Source organism: Phoca vitulina, unplaced genomic scaffold (genome assembly GCF_004348235.1).
Source record: "Phoca vitulina isolate PV1807 unplaced genomic scaffold, GSC_HSeal_1.0 scaffold14, whole genome shotgun sequence".
In the NCBI taxonomy this organism is placed as follows: domain Eukaryota; kingdom Metazoa; phylum Chordata; class Mammalia; order Carnivora; family Phocidae; genus Phoca; species Phoca vitulina.
The window spans coordinates 29,033,968-29,056,935 of NW_022589717.1; the positions used below are offsets into that span (position 1 = coordinate 29,033,968).

Here is a 22,968-nt window from a genome sequence, read left to right on the forward strand (position 1 = left end):
ATAAATATTGTCTGCTTGAGATTTTTCCATTTTTTTTTTTTTTTAAGATTTTATTTATTTGTCAGAGAGAGAGAGAGCGAGAGCACAAGCAGGGGGAGTGGCAGGCAGAGGGAGAGGGAGAAGCAGGCTCCCCGCTGAGCAGGGAGCCCAGTGTGGGACTCGATCCCAGGACCCTGGGATCATGACCTGAGCCGAAGGCAGTCACTTAACCGACTGAGCCACCCAGGTGTCCGACATTTTTCCACTTTTTTAAATGCCAGAGGTTCTTATTTATTTCAGCAATTTTGGTTTCTGCTGCATTGAAATGTTCGTGACCAAAGATACCATTTTATTTTAATATGTTGTTTCAAAAGATTAATCTTAGCTAAGTGTATGCTATATAGCTCAAAATATAGTTTGTTTTTGAGGATACCTCATTTGAAATTGTTCTGGATATTTTTTATTAGTATTTAAAATGTTGACAGATTTAACATATGATACCCAAAGGGACAGGATTCTCTTTGGAAAGCATCGATTTTGATGTCCAGGTGACTTGGATTCAGCTAGCAATATTGCCATTTACTACCTAGTCAAAATTACCTACTCTCTCTGGATTTCCATTTCTTATTCCATAAAATGGCACTAGTAAAACCTCCAGTGAGATCATGTATGTACTATATCCACTACAGGGCCTGGCTTGCCAGAGGCCCTCATTGATAGCTAGCATAACAGGTAAGTGACTCTTGACAGCAGAGAGTACAGGGAGACTGGCTCATTGCATTTGTAGTTTGTTGCTTTTGTCATTGTTTTTAAACACATGAAGGCAGAAAAATGACAAAAGAAGGTAATAAAAATTGTTTTGGGGTGATATTAACTTGCTGCATTAATATTATCAAGTTATGTTCAGTTTGTTAAAGTGTTAGTTTTGTAGAAGTCGGTGCAACTTTCTATCAGTAAAATTTATATTTATCTCTCTCTTGTAAAGCCTTCTCCTCCCTCTTTGTTAATGAGGAAAGAAGAGTAATTCCATTGTTTTCCTGTAGTAAGCCAGAAGATCGTCACCTAATGGCATAATCACCTTATAAACTTCAATAATGTTCCAAAATGGACTTCTTTTAGGAAGTAAAATCCTGAGAAGTAATATATCAAAATCAAGCTGGTTTTACTCAGTGGAAGTTCTGTCTTTATTGTATTAATCATATTCTCTTCATAAGATGTTCAATAAGGAATAAAGTCCAGCTGGAGAAATTTTAATAATTCCATTCTTGATTTATCATTTTTAGTATCTCTTCCAGGTAAGAAGAGACTTTGATTTTTGTGGAATTCGGTTTCTTTAAGCTCACATTATGTCAACAAGGTAAATAGTTGGCAACTTTTTATTTCTGCTCTTTAATAAGCTAAATTACAAAGCTACTTAACATTTGTAATTCTTAAATAAAATTCAGTCTTTCAGGAGTTTTGATATTGCATTCTACTTGATGGAGAAGATTGAGAGCATCAGGTCTTAGCTTCCCCAACTTTCACACATGGAGATGTTCATTTATTGTTCATGTCTCACATCCCTTCTTTCTTCACCAAGGCCATCTGTGCTCGAGCATACCTCTAGCAAGTCTGTATGTTCTCCATTGGCTTCCTCCTTTCCAGCTATCTCTTCCTGTGCTGGACTTTTCCAATATCTGGATATGAAATATCCTCAGATACGGTGCTGAAAAATCTTCACCACCCCTTCCAGCAGACTCACTTTCTCTCTGTTACTGTGATTCATCTGTTCACCCATCCAAGGAGTATTTATTGAGCTTCTACTCTGGGCCAGGCACTGTTTTGGGTGCTTGGGACATGTGTCGGTGAGCAAAACAGACAAAGATTCCTGCCTTTGTGGAGCTCACTTTCTAGTAGAGGGAGACAGACATCAAACAATAAACATAATTACGATGCAGACTGTGTATTGTATGAATAGGTGGTGGGTATATGAAAAAATGAAAAGTAGTACTAGAGTTGGGGGGCAGGAGGCAGATTTAAAATCAGTGGTCAGACCTTGTTGAGAAAGCAAAATTGGAAGGAGAGGGAGTTAACTTGTGAATATCTTGGGGAGGAACAGAGAGAGACCTATCTGGACAGAGAAAACAGCCAGGGCAAAGGCCTTAAGAACACAGTAAATTTACAAAACAGAGGCCATTGTGACTAGAGTAGAATGACTGAAATGGACTAGTAGGAACTTAGGTCAGAGAGCTAAAGGGGGACGATGGCCAGACCTTGGAAGGCCATCCACCCTGTTGCAAAGCTTTTACCCTAAGTGAAATGGGGAGCCATTCAGTCCTTCAGCAAGTTTTGGTGCTCTTGCTCTCTACTGTGACACCATGCTAACCATGTCCTTGTGGATTCGTATTTCAGTTCAGAAACTAGACCATAAATAAATTGCATGTTAACATGTTCAGCAAAAGATAAATGAGCAGGAACTCTTCCACAATGGCAGACAGGGAGCAAACTCTTAATTTATTATGCCTGCTGCCTCAGTTTTTACTCCTGGATTTCACTGCTTCTGGTGCCAATAAATGCTTTCATGGCCTTTCTGCTGGCTTGCTCTCTCTTCATAACCTCTTCCTTCTACCACTTCTGACGAGGTTGGCTGCCTTGTAGAGCTCCTTACTCCTGATAATTAAAATTATTCTGGCCATTCCACAGTAATCCCCCCTTGTCAGCAGTTTTGCTCTCCACGGTGTCCGAGCCTCATTTTTGAAGAACTATCATTTAAGACTCCATTCATGGGACTTTAGCCTAGGTAGTCTCTATCTTAAGATATATGTTTTCTGTGCAATTTTTTGAAATAGGGAAAAATAACTCAAATTCAGGCAACTACCTTGACAAACTAGGGATTCCCTAGGCTGGTCCCCGGCGTACTCTCCTCAGTCCCTCTCCCTTCTTGCTCTGCGCATTCTTCTTGGGAAATCTCATCTACTCCTGTGACTTCCATTGCCACCCACATACCTTTGATTCCCCAGTTTTTGTCTCCTGCCTATACCTCTGCACTGAGCTCCACACTTGTGTATTCAGCTACCAGCTAGACCTCTCTCCTTGAATGATTGACAGGCAAATCACAGTCGTATGTTCACAGCTCAGTTCATTACCCAAACCTGCTTCTGGGTCTTCTAGACTCTGGAACTACGGGCCACTTAGTCACCCAAACCAAGTAGTTATCTTAGGGGTTTTTTTCTTCCTTTCCTTCACATCCAGCTCATGCTAAACCTCAGTTGATTCTACACACTGATATCTCTCAAATGTCCCCCTTTGTCTCCAGCCCTACTGCCACTGTTTTGGCTTAGGTTCTCATTATCTCTGGCCCAGAATTTTGAATTATTGTCTTCACCAGTCTCCCTGTCTCCAGTCTTCACTTTCTCCTATCTGTTATAGTAGTTATCTTTAATGTCCTTTGGATGTTTTCCCACTCTTGAATAATAAAGTCCAGATTCCTCAGCCTGGCTTTAAGGCTCTCTCTAATCTAGCTCCTGCCACTGGCCAATCTAATAACCTGCTGTTACCCCTTCGCTAGCCCTACAGACCAGTTATACTGAGTTGTGTACAGCTTCCTAAGTGCTACTCATGTTATATCTTTGTGTTTTTACATGCTGTGCCTGGCTGGCTCTTTTTACTAGTGCAGCTAACAAACTCCAACTTGCCCATTAGCCAGAGACATATATCCATTAAGACCCACCTCAAGAATCTTTCCTGAGTTTTTATCCCCTCCTCCTCAACAGTTTAGAACTTCTTTGTGCTTTGACCATCTCATATATATTTCTTTTATAGAGTGAAGTCTTTATGTGCCTTATTTCCACAGCAGACGTTCTTTGAGGGCAGAGATATCTTAATCATGTTTTTTCCCCAGCATGGAATGCAATTACTGAGACATGTAGAGACATAATAAATGTTGTTGAGTGAAAGCATAAATCAATACAGCTCTGTTTAGTTTCAGTCCCAACTATTGTGTTCTTGGTCTAGGAGCCTTCCTCCTTGGCCTGTAGTTTTTGTCTTCCAGTCTACAACATATAGCAGTAAAGATGATTTCCACTAAGTAGTCATGATTATAGTAATCTCAGGGGGTGGGGGGAGGAATTCAGCCTTGGAAATATCATATATATGAATGATTAAGCATGAATTTTAAACTCCATTTTTTACCACCACTTCACCTGAATTATAGTTTGCTGGACACTAGCTCAGCATTACCCAAAGTAATTCTGTGGAATGGATATATAATAGGTGTTAGTTATAAGGAAAGTTCTATAATCAAAAGTATTGGGGGATCCTGGATTAATAAAGATAAACTAGTTTGAGTTCTCAGATCCTATAATATGCTGGTATATACATTGTGAATCTTACTTGACCCATTTTCTTTTTCTTTCTTTTTTTTTTTAAGATTATTATTTGAGAGAGAGAGAGCATGAGCAGGGAGAGAGGCAGAGGGAGAGGGACAAGCAGACTCCCCGCCAAGCTGCTCAATTCTAGGACCCTCAGATCACGATCTGAGCCGAAGTCACGCTTAACCGACTGAGCCACCCAGGTGCCCCTTACTTGACCCATTTTCATGAGGGATTGATGTTCCATGGAACACACTTTGGGAAATGCTGCCCAAAATTATGATTTTTTTTTATAAACATGAATCAGGATATTTTCAGCCACAAATAACCAAAAAGTAGATCCAAATTGGGTTAAATAATAGGAGTTCTCATATAAGAAGTTTGGAGGTGGGCTTTGTCAGGATTGGTTAATCTAACCACAGATTGATGACTGGCTTCTCTGCCATTTTTTTGCTTTCCCTTTCTGGACGCAGGTAGCTACTACAGCTTCTATGTCATGGAAGACATAGATTTTTGTTGTACAATTTGTTGTACAATTTGTTTTGTTGTACAATTGCTTCTTGTACATTTCTTTTTTTTCCAGGAAGAAAATCCCAGAATGCCCCCCTTTCCCAGCTAGGCTTTTCTTTATGTCTCATCAGCCAGCTTTGAGTTACATGCTCACGCTGGAAGGGTAAGGCATCATAATTCATCCTCTGCGACTGGGAGAGGACCCACTTCTCTCTGAGCACACTACTACTCCAATCTGAACAAAGCTGGAGTTCTGTGTACAAAGAAAGGCTGTAGAGAGGCAACTAACAGAGCCTGCAAAATTATATCTATGTGCACTTAGAAGTCATGTCTTTTACATTGAATGTTCTTATTCTCCCCGTTGTCTCAGATAATCAAGAATAAATATACGTTTGATGAGATTGAGTGACTAAAAAATTGGGAGCGTGTGAGGATATAAACTAAGTATTTTTGTTGGTGAAGAATTTAAACTAATAATTACAATGGGTAATATTACAGCTGTGAAACTTGCGTGACTTTATGCTCAGAATTCAGAGATTTTTGATAGGACTTACAATTTCACAGATTTCTCTTTTATACTTGTTTGCGTATATTTTCTTTTGTAGTAGGTAGCTTTAGACTAGGCTTTTTAAACTTTCCTTCAGGAATTATTTTCCTTTGCTATTGGGGCCAGAAGCCTGACTCTAGAGCTATAGAATTCCCTGTACTCTTCTGTGCTTCATGTGAATTACAGGTTTGTGACCTCCATTGTTCACTCATAACTATCTTCTCCCTAAATCAGCCAACCTGGAAAAGATTTACTCCACAAAAAAACTGAGCCTACAATTTTGATGCCATGCCACCAGGTGGTGGCAGTGTCAAGATATAAGAATATATATATTAATTTCTTGGGATAGCCCTAATTTCAATTAGTTTGGCCTGTCTTACCCTCAAAAAACATCAGTATTTTATACATTTTAATGTTTCAATATTTATAATGTCTGTGGCTGCTTTATGTATTTAGAAGTTTCACAAAAATAGCCCTATTAGTTGGCTGTTTTTTGTTTGTTTAAAGTATGGTTCTTACTTGACCAAAGGGTATGGTTCAAACTTCCAGGCCTGTATTTCAACAGATTCAAACATAGGGCTTTGTTCAGGCTCCCTAGTATTTATATTTATTTGTAACTGTAAATTTCCTACACTGCAACTCTTTGAAAAATAGGTTTGGATTAGATGCAAAACAACCTCAATTTTAAATTTTGTTAATTATTACCTTTTATTTTTTTTAAAGATTTTATTTATTTATTTATTTGAGAGAGAGAGAGAGAGCAAAAGCAGGGGGTGGGGGGTCAGTGGGAGAGAATCTCAAGCAGACTCCACACCAAGCACAGAATCTGACATGGGGCTCGATCCAAGGGCCCTGAGATCATGATCTGAGCTGAAACCAAGAATTGGACACTCAACCGACTGAGCCACCCAGGCACCCCTAATTATTATATTTTTAAAAGCCATATCTCACCTTTCAATAATTTCTAACACTTAAACTTGCTGCAAATATTAGTTTGGTTGCCTATTCACAACTCTTGAGTTAGTTTACCATCTGAATGTGTTGTTGCTCTCTCTACTCTGCTAAAGCTAATTTGGCTATGGAAGAGAAGGGTTTAGGTTGCCTTTTTAATCCTTTGAAATCCAAGTTCTTGTGAATCTTTCCACTATAAGAGGCAGAAATAGAAAAAGAAGAATGGGCTTTATTTTCTTAAAAAGATAAAAACCTTTATGAGCAGGTCCTCTAATCATTGACTTTCTCAACACTGTTGTCTCTTTATGACTTGTACTTTGGCTTTGTAAATTTAATGTGGAGTTTATTATAACATGACCTAAATAGAAATTTAAAGCTTTAAAGTCTATTTAAATTAAAAAGAACTTTGAGCTTAAACTCTTGAACTGATGTTTCTTAGCAAGTAATTTGTTGTATTTTAGATTGGTGGCTTCTAATGAAATTAAATTACTTAAAGAAACTAAGTAAGTTATTGGATCAAAACATTCTAAATAGCATTTCAGCAACATTTTTATTAACAGTTTTAATAGTGGAAATCTTAATTCTTACAAGTATTCAGAAATGGTAAGAGTAAAATGTGGGCATATTATTTCCCAGTGCTCTTGAAAAGCAGTATGAAAATAACCAATTCCTTATGTAAAAATAATTTTGCTGATTTTACCATCTATGTAGATCTATTGGTTGATTCTGTCAATTATTATATAAAAGTATGGAATTGGCCAGCAGTCCTGGAGTGTGTTGGGTATGAGTGTGCCCATGGGCTACATGTGAGCCAAAGTCAAAAGTGAGAGACCAAGAGGCCACTGGAGCTATGTTCAATTCTGCCCAGAGAGCACTGGAACCTAGCATAAAGTCTGTGTGGAATGAACCTCTGAAAAAGCAGACTGGAAGGGAGTGAGGGGCAAGCAGGAGAAGGGAGATGGTGAGTGGTGGACTGTTGTGTAGCCCTCAGAGGAATAGAATATATCTTCTGCATCGTGGGGATTATAGATAGGGGGACGCGACAGGGAAGCCTACAAAGAACCCAGGAGTGTAGCCATGCAAGGGTTTGGCTTTAACATCTGTCAGGCCCAGAGAGCACTGAGGCATCTTAGCAACAGTACCTAGTCTATGCTATTTTCTATCCCCTTTACCTATTTTCTCTCCCCTTCTCCAGGCCTTGGTAGGGGTGGGGGACTGCAGAAACTGCAGTCAGTGGACTGGAGAGAGAACAGAAATTCTAGTCTGGGAAAGAAAAGAGGACATTGTGCTTCTTCTAGCAAAAGACCCACTGGCAGCCAGCTGTGGCTGAAAAGGGAAATCTTACCTTTAAATCAAGATTGAAAGTATTGATTATTTTATTAGACATTGTAATTTCTGAATCAAGGCTTTGCTTGACAACTTAAAATAATTGTAGATATTAAGAGTCATCAGGGAAGTCATGGACTCCCATCTCTTCATCCAGTGGCAGAGAAGTACTTCCCTCATTGAGCTGTTTTTAAAATGGCAGTTGGGGGCAGGAATTAAGTTGCTTTTGTGATTTTACCCCATGAGTACAGTGCAAAATATGTATAGGTTATTTTTTAATACAAAAATATTAATAATACAAATCTCATCTTTATACCTAATTCTAAGTCTCCCCTTGATTAAAAAAAAAAAATTCACCCACTAAAGAAACAAGTATGTCATTCCAGATAATTTTAGGCTTGCCCTTCCAAGTGGATTTTGGGTTTCCTTCTCAAGTAGATGAGTTTCTTAATAGAGATTCCCTATCTAGGAGATATTCTTTTCTTTTCTTTTTTTTAAAATTTTTTTATTAACATATATTATTTATTTCAGGGGTACAGGTCTGTGATTCATCAGTCTTACACAATTCACAGTGCTCACCAGAGCACATACCCTCCCCAATGTCCATCACCCAGCCACCCCATCCTTCCCACCCCCTTCCACTCCAACAACCCTCAGTTTGTTTCCTGAGATTAAGAGTCTCTTATGGTTTGTCTCCCTCTCCGGTTTAATCTTGTTTCATTTTTCCCTCCCTTCCCCTATGATCCTGTTTTGTTTCTCAAATTCCTCATATCAGTGAGATCATATGATAATTGTCTTTCTCTGATTAACTTATTTCGCTTAGCATAACACCTTCTAGTTCTATCCATGTCATTGCAAATGGCAAGATTTTGGTTTTTTTGATGGCTGCATAATATTCCATTGTATGTATGTATGTGTGTGTATACACACACACACACACACCACATCTTTATCCATTCATCTGTTGATGGACATCTAGGCTCTTTCCATAGTATGGCTATTGTGGACATTGCTGCTATAAACACTGGGGTGCACGTGCCCCTTCGGATCACTACATTTGTATCTTTGGGGTAAATATCCAGTAGTGCAATTGCTGGGTCATAGGGTAGCTCTATTTTCAGCTTTTTGAGGAACATCCATACTGTTTTCCAAAGTGGCTGCACCAGCTTGCATTCCCACCAACAGTGTAGGCGGGTTCTCCTTCCTCCACATCCTCGCCAACATCTGTCGTTTTCTAGGAGATATTCTTGCCCACAGTGCTGATAGACGTAGTAATTCCCATTTATTTTCACTGTTCACTGGGGTCCTCTTAAAAGGAAGAGCGGATATTGGTAGACAGTTAGTAACCTCTGCTGCATAGCCCTCATCTCTGAGTTTGTCATATTAGAACCCAGTTCTCATGTCGGAAGAGTCTAATCCTCCATAACTTTGTATCTGACTTGCTTCACTTCGTCAGTTGGATTTTGCATGTCTTTGGCTTTCAAAATATCTGAGTGACTTTTAATTGGATTCTAACTATAGTCACAACTTCTAAGTATTTTCACTACACTATAAGGCTTCTGTTGGACTTTCTTTATCTTCCATGTCTCTTAACTACTTTTTAATTTTTTTATCACTTCCTAGAAATCAAAAATAGTTCATTTTCAGATAGTTCAATTTCAAATAGTTCATTTCCAAATTGTCTTGCTTTTTCCTTCTTATAATTTCTTTAGTTTTCCATTTCTCCTTTTATTACTTAATCTTACTGAACATACATACTCCTGACATTTGTAATTGAAAGAATGCTTATTTCCTGTTTGTTGTGTACTGCTCTGACTCTGATAGTTCATTTCTTCACATTGTAATTTTGATTGTTGTGATCTCATCTTCAGCAGGTATATTATGTATGAGAGTTTGAGTTTTGGGGTTCTCAAGTATGCGCTTACTGAGTGGCTTCACTTTCCCTTTGTGTTGCTTTCTTAATGCGATCCTCACTGTTAGTTACTGTGTCCATTATTTAAGATTTCTGGTGTACTTTTCTCATTTCCAGGTTCTTCAGTGTGCTGCACAGGTTGGGTTGCTGGAAATGTGATCTCCCTGTTAAATGGAGTACTAATTTGCTAGCTTCACAGAGTGTTATTTTTTTAATGAGCACTATCTTATTGCTTAAGGAGAAACAGTTCAAAAATATTCAACAGTCAGTGCTCACTACATGCCTTGAGTTATTTGTTACTATAATTAGTGAAAAGGTTCAAGCCAATATTATTATAACTGTGTATATAGTGGGCACTTCATAAAAGCTTATTGAATGAAGAACCTTCCTGGCATATGTTACTTTATTCTGCCCACTCTTGTTCCTTGAGACTTAGTTCTATAACCCAATATAGAGGAATAAGAATGTTTTAAATCTGATATCTTCCAGAATAATTCACAGCATTCATTGCTAGCCAGCAGTAAATGAAACAGACTATTATTAAAGCTTTACCTGTTGTAATAGTTAAAATGTTTACCATGGAAATGGCAGAAAACCCATATTTATTTGGCATAAATGATAAGGGTGGAATTGACTTAATGAGTCATTTAAATTAAATTTTTTCAAAAGTAGAGCATACTTCAGGCATCATTTAATCAAGATTGTGACTCTGTTTCTCTGCATTTATCTTGGCTTTGACTTTTGTGTGATACCCATGTCCTGAAGTTGGCTTTCTAGACTGTTGTGAGATGGCTGCCAGCAGTGATTTGGGCTGTTTGCTTCCTTGTAGCCTTGGAGTTTAGAATCCGGAGGGCAGGAGAGACTTGTTTCCCATAACCATTAAAAAAAAAGACTGACTTCATTCTGATTCAGTAACACTTGAAATCAACTACTGTGGCAAAGAACATTCCATACAGTGATAGACTTAGGCAAGGGGTCATTGGCTGTCCCTCAGTAGCACCGAAAATAATATTAAACCCTAGCAAGAAATGGGCAAGACATACATGAAGAAGACTACAAAACTCTACTGAAGGACATGAAAGAGCTCTTTAAAAAATGGAGCAATATATTCACGAATGAGGAAACTATAAAAATGTCAATTTATGTCTATATAGCTAATGTGGTAACTAAAATCCCATTGGATTATTATGGATGATTCTCAAGTTCATGTGGTAGAGAAATTGTAAGAAGGATCAAGAAAGTATTAAAGAACAGTGAGGTGGGATTCTACCTTTTAGATATCAAAACAAATATATTGCTATAGTAATGAAATTTGCTACTTGTGTAAGGGTAGACAAACATAAGTAGAGCAATAAAAAGCCATAAACAGGCTTATGTATACTTGTTTACTTTATGACAAAGATTCTATACATCTTTATCAGTTCAGTAGAGAAAGGACAGACTGTTGAATGAGTTATAGGGATAATTGGATATCCATTGAAATGAATTGAGTTTAGAGCCCTACCTCACATCATTTCCAAAATAAACCAGAGGCCTTTTACAAAGTGAAAGATCAAAAGAATACTCTACAAATAATAGAAGGAAATTATTTGTACAATATTAGTTTGAGAGGCTTTTCTATGCAAGACACACTATCTGGAAGCCAAAAGATAGCTGATTTGCCTAAAAAAATGAAAACTTGTACATTGAAAGACAACATTAAAAGTCAAACATATATAACCAAATGATTACCATCTATCACATAGTTCCTAAAAATATTTAAGAAAAGGGTAAAGTGGGGTGCCTGGGTGGCTCAGTCAGTTAAGCGTCTGTCTTTGGCTCAGGTCATGATTGGGATTGAGCCCCGTATTGGGCTCCCTGCTCAGTAGGGAGCCTGCCTCTTCCTCTGCCCACCCTCCCCCTGCTTATGTTCTCTCTCTCTCTCTCCCTCTGTCAAATAAATAAATAAAATCTTTCAAAAAAAAAGAGGGGTAAACAATGCAATAAAATAATGGTCAAAAGGGTATTAAGTCATTGAAAAAATACATATGATCAGTAGATAGATGAAAAGATGCTAAATCTTGATAATCAAAGACATGCAAATTAAAACAGTAATGGAATATCATTTTCAGCCATCAGATTATCAATCTTTTAAACTACCAGTAACCACTATGGGGAAACCTGCAGGGAGTAAGCCTGTTATATACTATCAGTGAAGGTCAAAGACTAAAGTCAAAGTTAAACATTTACTTCACACATGTTATAAAAGAAAAAGCTATAGATAACCAATGTTGAAGAAACTGAAACCTTGTGCATTGCTGGTGGGAATGTAAAATGGTGAAGCTATTGTGGAAAACAGCCTAGTAGTTCCTCAAAAAGTTAAACATGGAGTGACCATATGATCCAGCAATACCACTTTGAAGTATATGCCCAAGAATTGAAAGCAAGGAAGGGACTCAGATACTTGTACACCAGTGTCCATAGCAGCATTATTCTCAATAGCTAAAATGTGGAAACAACCCAAAGATCCATCAACAGATGAATAGGTAAACAAAATGCAATATATACATAGAATGAAATATTTGTTATTCAGCCTTAAAAAGGAATGAAATTCTGACATGCTACAACATGGATGAACCTTGAATACATTTTGCTAAGTGAAATAAGACAGACACAAAAGGACAAATACTGTGTGATTCCACTTAAATGAGGTACTTAGAATGGGCAAATTCATAGAGACAGAAGGTAAAGTAGAGGTTACAAGGGGCTGCATGGAGAGGAGAAGGGGGAGTTATTCTTTAATGGGTGTAAAGTTTCTGTTTGGGGTGATGAAAAATTCTGGACATGGGTAATGGTGATGGTTGCTCAACATTGTGAATTTACTTCTACCACTGAATTATATACTTAAAATGGTTAAGATGTTTAAATTTGGGGGCGCCTGGGTGGCTCAGTGGTTAAGCATCTGCCTTCGGCTCAGGTCATGATCCCAGGGTCCTGGGATCAAGCCCCACATCGGGCTCCCTGCTCTGCGGGAAGCCTGCTTCTCCCTCTCCCACTCCCCCTGCTTGTGTTCCCTCTCTTGCTGTGTCTCTGTCAAATAAATAAATAAAATCTTTAAAAAAAAAAAAAAGATGTTTAAATTTTATGTGTATTTTCCACAATAAAAAGTGCCAAAAAAGTTGTATGTTTATGTCTTGAGCCAGCAGTTTTGCTTATACTATACATTACAGAAAGTCTTGTATGCGTGCACGGAGATCTATGTCAAATGACGGGAGTGTTGGAGGCTTGCTGTAATGAAAAATAGGACATTAATAAAATAGCTATTGATAATAGAATAATAAACTAATAGTATGTAGACAGTAGAAAAAGAATGAACACATCACCAAATGCTGGTGAGGATGTGGGGCAATGGGAATTCTCATTCATTGCTCTTGGGAATGCAAAATGGTACAGCCACTTTGGAGGAGAGTTTGGCAGCTTCTTATAAAACTAATCAGACTCTTATGATCCAGCAATTGCACTCTTTGAGATTAACCCAAATGAGTGGAAAACGTACGTACATGTCAATGCTTATAGTATCTTTATTCATAATTGCCTAAATTTGAAAGCGACCAAGGTGTCATTCAGTATGTAAATGCATAAATAAGCTATGGTACATTCAGACAATGGACTATTACTCAGTGATTAAAAGAAATGAGGTATCAAGCCATGAAAAGACATGGAGGAGCCTAAATGCATATTACTAAATGAAAGAAGCCTGTCTAAAAAGATTACATAATACGTGAATCCAACTACATGACATTCTGGAAGGACAAAACTATATAGACATTAAAAGGATCACTGGTTGCCAGAGGTTGGCAGGAGGCAGGGATAAATAGGCAGAGCACAGAAGATGTGAAGGATAGTGAAAATACTCTGTATGATATCTAAAACTAATGATGTAATGTATGGGGATTAACATAACAATAAAAAAAATTAAAAAAAAAAATACTCTGTATGATACCATACCGATGAATACATATCATTATGCATTTGTCACAACCATAGAATGTACAACACAAAGAGTGAGTCTTAATGTACACAATGGACTTTGGGTGATAATGATGTGTCAATGAAGGTTCAATGGACCACTCTGGGGGGGGGTTAAAAATGGGGGGTTTCATTTGAAAATGAAAATGAAACTGGTTCTTGTGTCTGTGGGGCAGTTTCCAAGTAACCCCCTGTGCCTTCCATCCAATTTTGCTATGAACCTAAAAGTGCTCTGAAAAAATCTATTAAAAAAAATTAGGAGCACCCGGGTGGCTCAGTTGGTTAAGCATCTGACTCTTGATTTTGGCTCAGGTCATGATCTCAGGATCATGGGATTGAGCCCTGCGTGGGGGTCTGTGCTCAGTGAGAAGTTTGCTTGAGAATCTCTCTCTCCCTCCCTCTGCCCCTCCCCCCGCTTGTGTGCACGTGCTCGCTCTCTAAAATAAATTTAAAAAAAAAATGAAGTAGGGATGCCTGGGTGGCTCATTCGGCTAAGCATCTGACTTTGGCAGAGGTCATGATCTCGGGGGGTCCTGGGATGGAGCCCCGCCTTGGGCTCTGCGCTCAGTGGGGTTTCTGCTTGTTCCTCTGTCCCTCCCCGCTCATGTGTGTGCTCTTTTTCTCAAATGAATAAATAAAATCTTTAAAAAAAATTAAGTAGACCTATGTATATATGTTGACATGGAAATTTCACTAAAAACAGCAAGTTACAGAACATAACAAAGTATAAACCTATATGTGTTTGAAATATTCTTTATATTGACCTATATCTGAAAATAAAGCAAAGGAATGGGACAAGAAGGATGCCCACTAGACTTTACAGGGGTCACCTGTGGAGAGGGGATTCTGGGGATGGTGCAGAAGTGGGGAGCAAAAAGTCACTTTGTTTAAATGCTTCTGCATTGTTTGAGTCTTTTAAAATAAAAATCATTTCTTGAGAATACATTCAAATATTGCTTATAATGGGAAAATAATTTTCTAAATAATAGTGGCATATGCTTATTATATAGAAAGTTTAAAAGTATGTTCCACAATACAGAGGTAATCATTTTTAAGATTTTGTGCATTTTCTTGCATTTTTTTTTCTGTCATAGACTCTCAAATGTATTGACAGTTTTGTTTCCAGCTTTTAAAAAACTCTATTCTGTATTTCATAGTGTCATTAAAAATTCTTCCAAAACATTTCCTTTGGCTACATAATTGTGGCACATTCATACCATGAAATACTGATTTAACATTTCTCTATTGTTAAGGCAATTACATGGCTCCCATCTTTATATATAAATGTCTTTACACTGTTCAGTTTCCTTTATTACTGATGCCCAAATGAAATATCACCTTAAGTGAATTTTAAAGTTGTAGGTACCCTAACAAGATTTTTTAAATATATAAAATATTAAAGTAAATGATACTGCTCCCTTTTTTTTTTAAGGAGCAACGAGACATAGAACCTATTTTTCCCCAACGTACTGTATTTGAATTTTGATAAAGCAGTAGACTCATATTTTTCCCCAACGTACTGTATTTGAATTTTGATAAAGCAGTAGACTCATCTTGCTGTTACCTCTTTTCCGCATTCCCTGTTGCCTGACATTCTTTCCCACTTATGAAAACTTCTATATTCCTTCCCTAATGCTTTGAAATCTTTTTATTTCTTAAAAGGAGCAAATCAGAATTCCAATGTAGCCAGCTTGAATCAGTCTTTCTGTTCTTCTTATGAATAGGCAGTTCCTCCAGGCAGTGAATTAGCTCTTTAGAAAACATTGGCATTATGTTTCTCAACCCTGAGTGTCTGTATAGGTGGTCTGGAATGCATTAAAGAGAGGCATTGTGTCAGATCCTCAAATCTAAAGATGAAATCCTCTTCTTACTAATTATGAGTCGTTTTTGTTGTTGGTATTGTTTGTTCTGAATCACTGGGTTTTACAAAATTTTTTTAGTGAAAGTTGGAAATGGATTTGGTATAGTATATAGTTGGCTCTTGTCTTACTTATGGAAATGTATATAGAGTGTTCTTCAAAGGAATTTTATGATGAATACCTTTCTGGAATATAGAGTATCACTCATTTTTCTATTTTTGTAAATGCCGACTTTTGTATTTCTTTTAGTGACAGAATTATTAAGATTTTGTTTTGTTTTGTTTTCTTTCTAGTTCAGGCTACAATACTTAGCAGTAATTCATTTTTGCTGATGAACTAGATAATATTCTCCCATATATTAATATCTTGTGTATTGTAGTTGGGTTGTTATTTTAACAAAACAGGTTTTTGTTAAGATCAGTCGTTTTCAAAAATGTGGTGCCCCCAAACCAGAAGCATCAGCATCACCCATCACCTGGGAGCATGTTAAAATGCAGATTATTAGGTTCTACTTCAGACCTCCTATTCAGAAACTGGGAAGTTGTAACCCAGCAACCTGTGTCTTAATAAGCCCTTCAGGTGATTCTCATATATGCTGAAGTTTGAGGACTGGTTTAGGTAATATCTATATGGTGGCTAAAAATATCAGCTCTTATCACTTGAAAGCCTGGGTTTGGTTTAATTCCAGGGTATGTGTTAAGAACTATAGCAATATTGCTTCTAAGAGATATGTAGATGAAAAGCTGTTAGTAAGGGCTGTCTTACAAGAGTTCGTTTCATTGTTTCCGGTAGTTGAGATTTTAAGAACAGAGTACCAAGAATCCTTCACCATGGAGCTGAACCAAGTTGTTTCAGTACTTAGGATAGATAGCAGAAGCTTCTTATTTGATCACATCATTTAAGTTGTGCCTTCCTCCATTACCAACATACTTAAAATGACAAATCATGAAATCACTTTTAAAGCAGATATTATTTTCAAAGTTAAGGAATTCCTGAATTAGCTCTCTTTCAAATGCTTTTAAGTTATAAATAACTACAGACAGACATACAGTACCTGGAAGACACTTCATTAATGTAATTAAGATATATATCCGTTATTTATTGGCTTATTTTTGTACAATTATTAACTATTTGGATAACATCTACTTATCTGGTTATTTTAAGAACATTTTTAATGGCAATATGTTATGCTAATAGGTATATGTATTTTTTCACTGGAAGATTATCTATTCCTGAATTTAAATGTCACATGCATTTATTAATTATTTCAGGTGAGTCCTGCAGGGTGGAATATTAACTTTTTAAACATGGTGTTATTTTATAAATGGAAACCCTTGTTTTAAAGAACCAGATCTCCTTGTTAAATTTAGGACTTTAAAGCTTTATTTTGGCTCCTAAATGTATAGCAGATTTTTTTTTTTTTTAACTTAGGAAGATAATTACTCTCATAAGAGGTATAACTGGTTTGGTGGTGGTGTCTTCTTGGCATCACAGATGGATCTTGTTCATGCTATGGATTAGAATCAGTGACTAGATGAACCATTACAGGAAAGCTGACAATGTTTCCTTTATGCATATTGAGAAATGGAAGATTTCCTAAAGCCAGGGTAAAGCTACTAAGTTTTTGAAGATACTCTTTGTGATTTTTAATCTATGACACATAATAAGCATTATTTACCCTCTACATATAAGTAGGTCATATTGTAAAAGGTCAGCTTCTTATAATCAGCTTAAAGAAATCATTCATCCAATTATTAATTATTTTCTAAATGTTTGTAACTCAAGAGTGAGGGAGGAGTAAAATATATTTTAAGGAGGCTCTTACCCAATCATATGAGTCTGAAATTTCTAACTAGCAAAAGATGTGGTAGAGAATTTAATATTGGGAATATCCTGTGATTATTTATTTAGTCATGGGCCAGGTGCGATTAATAAAAATGAGAAGACGGGGAAGCAATGTTTTGAAATTAACCAGTCCTTTTTGGGGTGGGCTCAGCTACATGCTAACGGATATTCTATATTTATGGTCTCTTTATGCTGGTATTATTTGATCCATTTCCACATACAACTTACTACTTTCTAAGCTTAGTATAATACTTGAACTGATCACTTTTAAAGTATGTAAAACATGCATAAAATCAGCAACAGCTCATAGATTTTTTTTCTTCTTTAAGAATTTAGTATATCAAGTATGTAATTCCTCATAACGTACCTGATTTAAGAATAATAAGTGATGCATTCATTTTTGACTCTGTGTTAGTGAAACAGGCCATAATACTACAAGTCTATAAGAAACAGTCCAGGGTGTTTTCAAAAGACTTTAGGCAGAAGTGAAATGAAATTTGAAGGAAGAATTTATGTAAAACATTTTTTTTGAATTTTCAAATTCAATTTCTAACTAAATAATATACCTCAAGTTACTTGGCATGGAATTGGGGGACCTGATAAATAAAGATTGCAGAAAAGATTGAAAGCATATTATTCACTTTTCTGACTAGATAAGAGGAAATATTTTTGAACCTTTTTTTTTTTTTCATTCTGCCCTCATGATTCATGGTACTTGGTTTTCTTCAAATTAGAGAAGTTAGTTCCCATTGTAGTCTTTGACTTGTTTGTTACACTGACCTGGGGCTAAAAACAAATCTCATTTTGACTTCTTGACTCATAAACTTCATGTTAAGCAAGTTTGTCTTAGAAAGCCATTTTATTTGTTTTAATTTTCTAGTTATCTGAGGGAAACCAAAAGCACACAAATCTACAGAAAAGCATTGAGAAAGCTAAAATTGGCCGACATGAAACGGTAAGTTTGTAGATTCTTTAATAATGTCAATTGTAAATAGAAGAGTAAGAACTTAGAGCTTCCTGTGAGGAGTGTACCATTCCTACCAGAAGAGAGGTGAGTACAGCAAAGGACATGAACATTGGACCTGGTAGGATTCACTAATTGTAAATCTAGGTTTATTTTTTATTATTGTATTATATTGTATATGGCAGCATGGCATAGAAGCATAAACCCTGCAGCCAGACAGCCTGGGTTTGAAACTCTCCTAAATTCTCTGTTCTCAGTTACCCCAGTTGTAAAAATAGGGGATAAAAAAACAATAGAAGAGAAAAAAAAAAAAAAATAGGGGATAAAATCTACCTCATTAGGTTATTGTATGGATTAAACTAGCTAATATTTGCAAAACACTCAGAAGAGTACCTGGTACAAGGTAAGCCCTTTATAAATGTTTATGTAAAATTTTAAGAGTCATGTTTTTTAAGTCTTGGCACAGAACAAATTGAAAACTATCACTATATTATCCTTGGGGCTTTGTAATATTTCTAAATTATTTAAATGAATATTGACTTATTTTATTTTAAAAAGTATTATGAAGTATTATGTTAGGGGTTTTTAAAAATCACTTTACTTTCTAGTTTCATCATTATCTCAAGTATGGATTTATGACTTGAAAGAGTATTAAATATCTACATGCACCACCAAGCATTCCATCTAGGCCTCTATTTGTACCACTTAATTGTGAAAGAGACTCAAAAATAGTCACATTGTAGAAAAGAATACACCACAGGCTTACAGTGGCTTTTCAGAATTATTTCACATACCTTCTTTTATGTGAATACTTAGCAGTCACAGAGAAGAATTGGAGAATGGTAATTTTTGAAGAATATTTAAGGGAATGTAAGATCTGGGCATAATCTGAAGCTGTTACATTTCTTTAATTGACAGTAGCAATTACCATTTCTTTATTTGATCCTTTTTTTCTTCCTTAATGTTGGCAATAAATTGTAGGTGCACCTTCAACTAATATTCATGCCCAAAAGTCTGCTGAGTGTTACCCAGTCCCCTGGATCCATTGCACCTGGGAAAAATCCTTGTGGGTGCTGCAGATCTCAGAGGAGTATAGTAGTTTAGAAAGGCTCCTGAGAAAGATGAACTCTTGTGTTCATCCTAAGCACACAAATCAGGATTTTTCAGAAACATCTAGCCCCCATTTACTTGGCATTATTCATGGTGATGGTGTTGCTGCTGACGACGATGAAGAAGAAGAAATAGCTAACGTACATAATCCGCTCTCTATGAGCCAGGCAAATACTATCCCAGAGCATTTTATATTCATTGAATCCTGCCAACAGTGCAAGGAGGTAGCCACTATTACTATCTCCATATTTAATTCGAGTAACTAAAGGCACAAAAAATTAACATGGCAAAGATCTAGTAACAGTCTGAGATGTCTCCCAGTTCAGGGTGTCTGGAGAGTTATCATTGCCTTCACACAGATTCTTCACCATTTTGCTGCTTTTCTTTTTTCATTGTGGAGCATGTATAATTTGGCTGTGGATGGCAAATAATAACGATCTTATATTATCATTATTTTTAAATCTCTTCTGAGTTGTGCTAATACAGTATACACTGTAATCATGTGTGGTGGCTATTTACATTTAAATTAAAGTAAATGCAATTAAATTGGGTTTTTCAGTAACAATAGCCTTTTATCATATACTCAGTAGGTCCATGTGGCTAATGTTTCCTGCATTGGAGAACACAGATCTAGAATGTTTCTATCATTGTAGAGTTCTGTTGGACTATGCTGCTTCAGACCGTGCTGCTCTGCATATGTATTCCCTTGTACAAATGCTAGTAAAGGAGCCTTTCTTCACTTTGGAACAAAAGAGAACAGTTAAAGGCAAAAGTCAAAAAATACAAGCACCAAAATATAAGCTAGCAAGGAACCTTAAGTAGGTCCCATCAAGGCAACTTAAACTCTACTTGGCTTTGCTTCAGGCTTATCCTATGAATCTGTACCATAACCATTCACACATACGAATTGAAAACTATGGCACTGTGACTTCTACCTGTTAGTGAGAACTATGGCTAGAAATTTCAAATGGTGTTTGTTGGATCCTTTTGTTTTAAAAGCTTTATTCTGGTTTACCTTTAAAGGAAAGTGATAGGAGGCCACTAGCAATAATTTGTTATTTCTGATATCTTTAAATATTTTTAAAGGCTAATCATCCTTAAAGGTGGAAAAATTATCTATCACACTTTTAAGGAAAATTGTATAATGATGTTGCCATAAAATATTATATATATTGACACAATCTTATGAAACTACCTAAGAGGCAGTATCTTTTCCTAACATTTGATAATCATCTAATAGATGATTTGATAATCGTCTATCTATGAGCAGTCCATTCTACATATTAATTCCCATTCAACTAGTCAAAATATATGAAAGATGCTTGAGATTTCAGAGCAAAATGAGAGTTGAGTTTGTTCTTATACTGTGAATATAGGTATGTGTATATATAATACTGTCCAAAAGCCTAGTGCACATTAGTTATGAGAAATAAAATGAAAACGTTTACAAAATGTATAACCTTACAACATGTGGTATTTTGCTTGTCTTAATTGTACATAAAACTCTTTTGAATGCAGGAAGAGCGAACCATGCTAGCAAAAGAACTTTCTTCACTTCGAGACCAAAGGGAACAGCTAAAGGCAGAAATAGAAAAATACAAAGAATGTGACCCACAAGTTGTGGAGGAAATACGTAAGTTCATATCACACTTGGAAGGTTTTTTAATTTTTTTTTTTAATTTTTAGAGGGAGGGGGAGAGAGAGAGTGAGGGGAGGAGCAGAGAGAGAGAATCTCAAGCAGGCTCCATGTCCAGTGTGGAGCCAGTCACGGGGCTCAATCTCACAACTCTGAGATCATGACCTGAGTCAAAACCAAGAGTCAGATGCCAAACTGACTGAGCCACCCAGGTGCTCCCCCCACCTTTTTTTTTTTTTAATTTAAAAAACCTTTTTTTCTTGAGAGAGAATGCATGTGAGGGGAGGAGCAAAGAGAGAGAATCTCAAGGAGACTCACACCTTGAAAGTTTTTAACTTTGTCAATGAAAGAGACTTTATACCTCTAGTTACCTGGGAACCATTCTTCATGTATATGAGAAAATCAAGCCATTAATAGTATTAATATTACATTAATATTTCCTTTAAAGAGTCTTAAAGCATTGAATAGTGATAACTTTGAAATTATAAGCATTTTAAGAAGAAGGAAGGTAGATAAGGTAGAAGGATAAAGACAAAAAATATAAGTTTACGGAAACTGAGGAGTCAGAGGAGTTAAGTTGCCCCAAGTACATTGACTCGAGGACGAAACCCACCATTATCTTCTAGGAAAGATAATACCAAAAATATGATTTTTCAAGTTACAGAAAATCAGTCTGTGCATTGACTTGCCTTTTGAGTATACCAGTAATGTTTTCTCCTACTTTAAAACTAATCTCCAAAGCTTTATTTTGAATAATTTTTATATATTTATGTAGATAGAAATCTGAATATTTAAGGAAGTGAAAGAGTATATTATAAGGACACTGCATGTAATTGCTTAGGAAAATATGTATAACTTTCATCCCATTTTTCTGTCTTAGCCTGTCTTTTCATTTAGGGAACTTTACCTAGTGAAGCGTTTCTAAAAAAAAAAAAAAAAAAAAAAAAAACTGATAGTATGTGATTGAAGGCTTTGAGAGAAATCGAAAATATTTGGTACTTTAAAATTAGCTTGAGAATAATTTGACTACAATTAAATTGTCCCTGATGGTAGTCTTTGCCATTAAAAAATATTTAAGCAGTTCAGTTGGTGCAATCTAAAGTTAAACTTAATTTTGGAGATAGGTCGCCGCTTTGCACATCTGCAGGAGGCATTAATCACGTACGTGTAGTCCACAGTCTAGATGATGGTGTCTATTGGCCCTGGTTCTGCCGATTACCCAGGGCAATTTTCAAAAAGAGGTGGGGGCAGAATAGCCTCTCTTCCCCTGAGCCAGTCATTTTCTGTAAATCAAGTACTTAGAGAGACATGTTCGCTCTTTAATGCTGCCCACAAATTAATTCATGTATCATCATCCTGCAGAATAAAGTGCTAGCCGAATCTGCTACAAAATGAGCCACTTTAATCAGTCTTGAAGTTTTAACTAATATCAAATGACCCTCCTTGAACACAAGCACCTCAAAGCAACAAGAGACACGGTAGGAGGTTACTATGAGAAGGCTAGGCCTGCTCATGAATCGTCTTTAAAAGGAAATGCATGCTGCTTGTTAAAGAAGACATCAAATGTGTCATGAAAGAAACTTTGAGAACAGTTTTCTTCCCCAGATTTAATGCCTTCAGGTAATTTAGTTTTAGGATCAGCGTGGCTGTGCCCTCTAGCTGTTCATCATAAAAATTCTGTTTTCGCAGTTATCAAATCTGGTCCTTCGTATATTACTCTTATTTGGTTCTGCCTTCCTTCATGATTTCAGTTTTGTGTGTTAGGGGACTTTTTCCTTGATGATACCAATTCTTTGCTTACCCAATTTCATTCTCTTTTCTTTCAAGGACCTACAACTCATAGCCATACCCAATCAAGGCTTCTCCTTTTCTACTTTGTTGTCCCCATTATATTGCCATTGCTCTTTCCCTAGAGACATGACCCTGACTGAGATCACCTCTACTTGTGACCTCCTATTTTTACAATCCTTTT

The 22,968-nt window shown here is 36.6% G+C and overlaps 1 protein-coding gene across 1 annotated transcript in view; it reads left to right on the forward strand.

Moving 5' to 3' along the window:
• MND1 (meiotic nuclear divisions 1) overlaps window positions 1-22,968 on the forward strand; it is a 66,795-nt gene that overhangs the window by 30,110 nt on the left and 13,717 nt on the right. The window contains exons 5-6 of the mRNA XM_032412701.1: window positions 18,167-18,241; window positions 20,879-20,993. Coding sequence (XP_032268592.1) covers window positions 18,167-18,241; window positions 20,879-20,993 — 190 coding nt within the window. The remainder of the gene's footprint in view (window positions 1-18,166; window positions 18,242-20,878; window positions 20,994-22,968) is intronic.